The 5,910-nt window shown below is 28.7% G+C and overlaps 1 protein-coding gene across 1 annotated transcript; it reads right to left on the reverse strand.

The window, feature by feature from the left end:
• Nucleotides 1–2,401: 2,401 nt before the first annotated feature.
• On the reverse strand, nucleotides 2,402–4,635 carry LOC109796713 (NADH-ubiquinone oxidoreductase 20 kDa subunit). The gene is made up of 2 exons (XM_020356472.3): nucleotides 4,108–4,635; nucleotides 2,402–2,947 (listed from the first exon to the last, which is right to left on the reverse strand). The coding sequence occupies exons 1-2, from the start codon at nucleotides 4,512–4,514 to the stop codon at nucleotides 2,713–2,715; spliced, it is 642 nt and encodes a 213-aa protein (XP_020212061.1). The 5' UTR covers nucleotides 4,515–4,635; the 3' UTR covers nucleotides 2,402–2,712.
• Nucleotides 4,636–5,910: the final 1,275 nt, after the last annotated feature.

A 5,910-nucleotide genomic window follows, 5' to 3' on the forward strand; every position in this document is an offset into this window, starting at 1 on the left:
ATATTATTATAAAAAATATTATAATATATATTGCTATATTTTTTAAAAATTATATTTATTATTATACATGTTGTATTTATTATATATACTTTGTTAATTCTTATAATATAATATATTATGTAAGATAATATATGTAAAGAAGAATAAGGAGAGCATATTCTATCCTGATATTTTTTAACTCTTAACTCGAGATAAAACATACATTATATTAATAGGATAAAAAAAGAAATAAAATAACATTATCATATATTGTTAGTCAGTTAGTGCAACAAAAGATAATTATCATATCTTATCCTACCATATATTGGCTACAATTACAAAATAAATCCTTATGTTCCAAGTATTTTTCTCATTCCATCTATTTACAAATCCAATATTTGTTTATTTGGTGATTTGTTGCTTTTCGGCTTGAAGAACACCATTCAAAACATAAATTCTATTAACTAATCATTTGCCCAAATTTCACAAAACTCTTTTAGGATATACACCATGTTACAAGCATGTGAAAGTTTGACTTTGGTAGAAAAAAAAAACGTCATGACAACAAAGAGAGAGAGAACATTATCAACAAATAAAAGACAAGATATTAAAGGTTAAAAGTCTCCTAAACTATTAAATAGAAAATTAAGTTTCTTCTATCAACATCAATGTGACACGAATACAGAATATGTTACAAATGATGGAAAATATATTAACTTTTAAGAAGCTAAACATCCTTGTAAAATATTTAAGGAACTTTTGTCATAAATTCTTAAGATATACTTTAAACACCACATATCTAATATAATAACTTCTACCTGTAATGAAACTACATCGGAAAAATATAATCATGTCATTTAAGAAAGGTCACAATCCATTCACATGACCAGTTGAAATCAATTTATAGTTTTACATATTATACAACACATGATGATAGGTCTAGAATCCTTATAGATAGATAGAGAAAGAGAGAGCATTATCAACAAATAAGATAGAATATTAAAAACTCAATGTCTCATAAACCATTAAATAGGTCAAAGTCTCCTAAATTATTAAATATAAAGTTAAGTTTTTTCTGTTAACGTCAACATGACACGGATATAAGAAATATTACAAATGATGAAAAATATATTCACTTTTAACAAACTAAACATCCTTGTAGTATATTTCATGATCTTTTGTCACAAATTCTTAAGATGAACTTTAAACACCACATATCTGATACAATAACTTATACCTATAATAAAATTATATTGGAAAAAGGTAATCATATCATTTAAGAAAGGTCACAATCCACTCACATGATCAATTGAAATCAATTCATAGTTGTATACATTATATAGCACATAATGATTGGTCTAAAATCCTTATAAGTAGTAGGTTGGTTATTCCTTAAAATTAGAACAGGAAGTGGTTCAACTACACTAGTAAAAAGTTCACTAACTAAAAATTACTAAACATTTTTTCCCATAGTCAACCAAAAAGACTTAAAAAGTTGGGTTATGTTTAGTCGATACACATTAATTAGAGTGTTAACAAGTTAATTTAGATTATATCAATTACATCACTCAATCTGATTGTAATTCTGAACTAGATTATCTTAAATTTATGTAATTTTTAAGTGAAACATAATGTGAAACAGATAAATCACAAACAAACTAGTTTTGATATAATCAATACAATTAAAATAAAAGTAATATTTTAAAGATAGATATTTATTTTATAACTAAATATTACAAATATTTTTTTTAAATCTACAAATTATATTATATTTAAAATTTACAATAAATAACTATTTTTAATATATAAATTATACTTTTTAAATTATGATAAACAATTTATATTGTGTTATAAACTTATTTTTAACTATTGATATTTTTTTTCAAAAAACCATTGATATTTTTTTAAAATATATATGAAAATTTAATTTAGAAATACAGATAACAATGATAAATTAAATGAGATAGGACATTAAATAATTCTTTAAAAATACTTTCAGAAAAGAAAATCTCCTAAAAAAACACTCCTGTTAAAGAATGACTCTTAAAGACATCTTCATATAACATAGTTATTCTAAAACATATTATATATATATATATAAGTTTTCTAAAAAATGATTTTTTTCCACCCTGCCAATTTAATACTGCTAGAAGTATACAATTGGAGAAAAATATACATATCATGTCGTTTTTATTTCAAATCGAGGCCAGACGTAAATGTCACAGCGAACTAAAAGAAAGTCAAAATACAAAGTATAATCGATTTAAGCACCTTGCTAAATCTTAACGAGTCTGAAAATTAATCTATAATAATAATAATAATAATAATAATACATGATATGGAGACTCCGCATGAGGCATCTTGAACATAAATCATAGATTGTGCAATCATAGTTTGAAAAGAAAACAAAAATATGAGGCTCTTCTGTATTTTTTAATACCACTATAACATAAGGGTCTATTTATTGAAACGCCATGAAAAAGTAGTAAGCGAGGGGAAAATCGGTCCAGCGAAAGAACTGTAACTTACAAACCACACGAGTCATTCAGGTATTGTTTACTCTCCGGTACAGATGAAGCATTAACAGATAAAAAAATTCAACTTCAAAGGGGATCCGAAGCCCCGTAAAAACAGCACATAGAACATCCAGAAACTGTGATAAGGTAATGTATTGCCATGAATTTGCTTATTATATAATAACTTGTCTACCAAGAAAAATAAACTTGATCGACCTCACTTTGTCCACCAATGGAGGAAGTCTTTGCGCCTATTGATCTTTTTCTGCAGCTGGAGCAGTCCATACAGCAGAGCCTCGGCAGTTGGAGGACAGCCTGGAACATATATGTCAACAGGAACAATCCTGTCGCATCCCCGAACAACCGAGTAAGAGTAGTGGTAGTATCCTCCTCCATTAGCACAACTTCCCATTGAGATTACCCATCTAGGCTCAGGCATTTGGTCATAAACCCTGCAAAAAAATTCAGCATCCCAGAGAAGGGTTGTAAAATTCAATTCAGTTTGCCAAGGTAAGACAGAACACGAATCAATGCCACAAAAATAATAATACAGGAGGAAACTTAGAATTTCACGGGAAAGGGGAGAAACAGAAAGATAGAGAAAATTGGTTAATAATGTTTCATGAACATCAACTGTAGAAAAATCCCAACACCAAGCGGATGAAGCATTACAGTAGCCCTAACTACTACTTTCAAGAGAGATATTCTTCAAGATTGCAGAAAGTAATTTAGACATCAAAAGAGAAAAAACAGTATATAACAATTGAAATTAAAAAAGTTGCAGAGTCCTACAATTGGTACAACAAGCTGGCTAATGTTCAACAGTTCTAGAACAAAACTTATGAGGGGACATTTGGAAGTGCTTAAGAAGAGCTTATTCGATCTTATAAAAATAGTTTATGATTTTTACAAGGTCTGGAGCCATAGAGTTGGCCCAGTAGGTGAGAACCGAGAAGTCAAGATAGTATGCATAATGTCTTAAGCTTTCTTGTCATCATTGTAATCTTTTCTACTAATAATTTATTTTTCATAATCTCTCTTTATCTTACTTATTCCACTAAGTTCCTTTGTCAAATTTATGAGATGATTAGTAAAAGTTTAATTAAGTTGTTTACCCAAACCTACATGCAACATATATAGATAAAGATGAGCAACCTAAAATTCAGTATTGTAGAATAGTGCAAGAATTAAGAAGTGACATACTCTTTTTCTGCAACACTAACAACTGAAACGAATTAAAAGTCGAAACTTTTTTTATAGTACATGGCATAACTCTTGTTTTAGGAAGCAAGAGGCTCAAAGAATCCTTAAACGATACTGGTATCAACGAGATTTAAATTTTCATCATTTAAACAGCGTCCTAGTTCCAGTTTTCCATCAATTCTAAAGTGAAGGTTACAAGACCGGAACAAGTGTCTAATAAAACAAACAAGCAAAACATGAAATGCAATTCAGTCAGAGAAATCCTGAATTAACAAAATTTCCAGAGCATATATAAACCAAATAAAGACGCAAAAGAATTGACAGACGAAGTGAATGAATGAAATGACATAAATTAGGGAAATGATAAAAAGGAAAACCCTAGAAAAAGGGGGGGGGGGGGGAGTGTTACTTGCGAAGAGCAGGGGCCATCTTGTTGGTGAGAGTGCCGGCGACGATCATGCAATCGGACTGGCGCGGGCTGGGCCTGAAAATGATGCCGAAGCGATCGAGATCGTAGCGGGCGGCGCCGGTGTGCATCATTTCGACGGCGCAGCAGGCGAGGCCGAAGGTCATGGGCCAGATGGAGCCGCGGCGGGCCCAGTTCATGAGATCGTCGACCTTGGAGATCACGAACTCGGCCGCCTTGGAGACGGGGGCGGGAGAGGAAGCGGATGGCGGCGGTGGCGGAGCATAGGGGGTGGGTGTGGGTGTGGGTGTGGATGGGGTGAGGGATGGGAGCGTGGTGTGGAGGGAAAGTACCCGTTGAGGGGAGAGCAGGTGAGGGTAGCGTGAAGAGGCTCGACTCAGAAGAGCCATAGTGATGCTGACTGTGACCGAAGGAATCGCACCAGAGTTTCAGGAGACCCGCTTCTCTCTCTCTCTCTCTCTCTGTCTTCTGTTTACGCCGAAGCCAACTCTTTTCTTATTTTTTGGAAAATGGTAGCGACTTCTTCCACATAAACTATCCCACCCAACTGCGTCTAACGTGGCCCATTTCCGCTTCATTATTTTTTTTAACTTAATTAATTTAAATTCAAATCGCTATTTTTATTTAAATTTATAAAATTTTATACGTAATTTTTTTTAAATTACTCACTTATCAAACCTTTTTTTTTACAATGATCCTAGTGATGTTCATGCTAAATTATATTTTTATTTTTTATTTATTTGTTAAATTCATTTTAATTTTTTATATTTTAAAATATTTATTTGATCATTTATTTTTATATTTAAATTAATTTGATTTTTTAAAATAATAATATTTTTAAGTTTTATGATATAATTTTAAATCAATTTTTAACTCATTCAAAACATGAAACTTATACTTATAAATTGAATTTATAAAAATTAGACATTTGAATTCATAAGAGTTATAAATATAATAAAAATCCTATGAAAAATATGTTTCATAAGTAGTTAAAAAATAGTATAAAATTATAATTTTTTAATTTTTAATTATATTTTAAATTTATTTTTATGCAATTTTTATTATATTTATAATATTTTTTATTTAATTTTTAGTTGCGTTTAATAGTTTTATATAAATAAATATAATAAAATTAATTTTTAAGTCTCAAATCAATTAAAAATAATATGTAAAAACATATATCAAAATTGAAAATAATCATTATTTTAAAATAATTAAATTAATTCAAATTTAAGAGATAAAATATCAAAAATAAAATTTTAAAATATAAAAAATTAAAATGAATCTAATAAATTAGATAAATGAGAAAAAAGTATAATTTAACCATTTAATCTTTATAATATCAAAAATACTATTTACATCCCACTGTTGACTTAGAATTTTGTTTCCTCTTATCTCTATAACTTTTAAGAAAAATTATATAGAAGTAGTACTAACAATATTCTCATCCAACCAAAGAAGAAAATACTACTGTAATTTAATTAAATCAAATATATCATTAATTACACTAGAATAATATTCTTTTTCTAAAATTTAAGTATACTTTTATTTATTACCATAAAAGTAGTACTAACAATATTCTCATCCAACCAAAGAAGTTGGAAAGCCTTCAAATTTATGAAACTTAACTTTATTTTTAAAAAAAAAAATCAAAATTAGAATGTTTGGTGTCCTAAAAATTTATATATCGTAACAATATATCTTGACATAAATGTTAACAAATTGTCTGCAGTTCAAATCATGTATTTAAATATTAAATAAGTTATATTAGAATAATAATATTAA

Source organism: Cajanus cajan, chromosome 6 (genome assembly GCF_000230855.2).
Source record: "Cajanus cajan strain Asha chromosome 6, NIPB_CcT2T_4, whole genome shotgun sequence".
NCBI classification, from domain to species: Eukaryota; Viridiplantae; Streptophyta; class Magnoliopsida; order Fabales; family Fabaceae; genus Cajanus; species Cajanus cajan.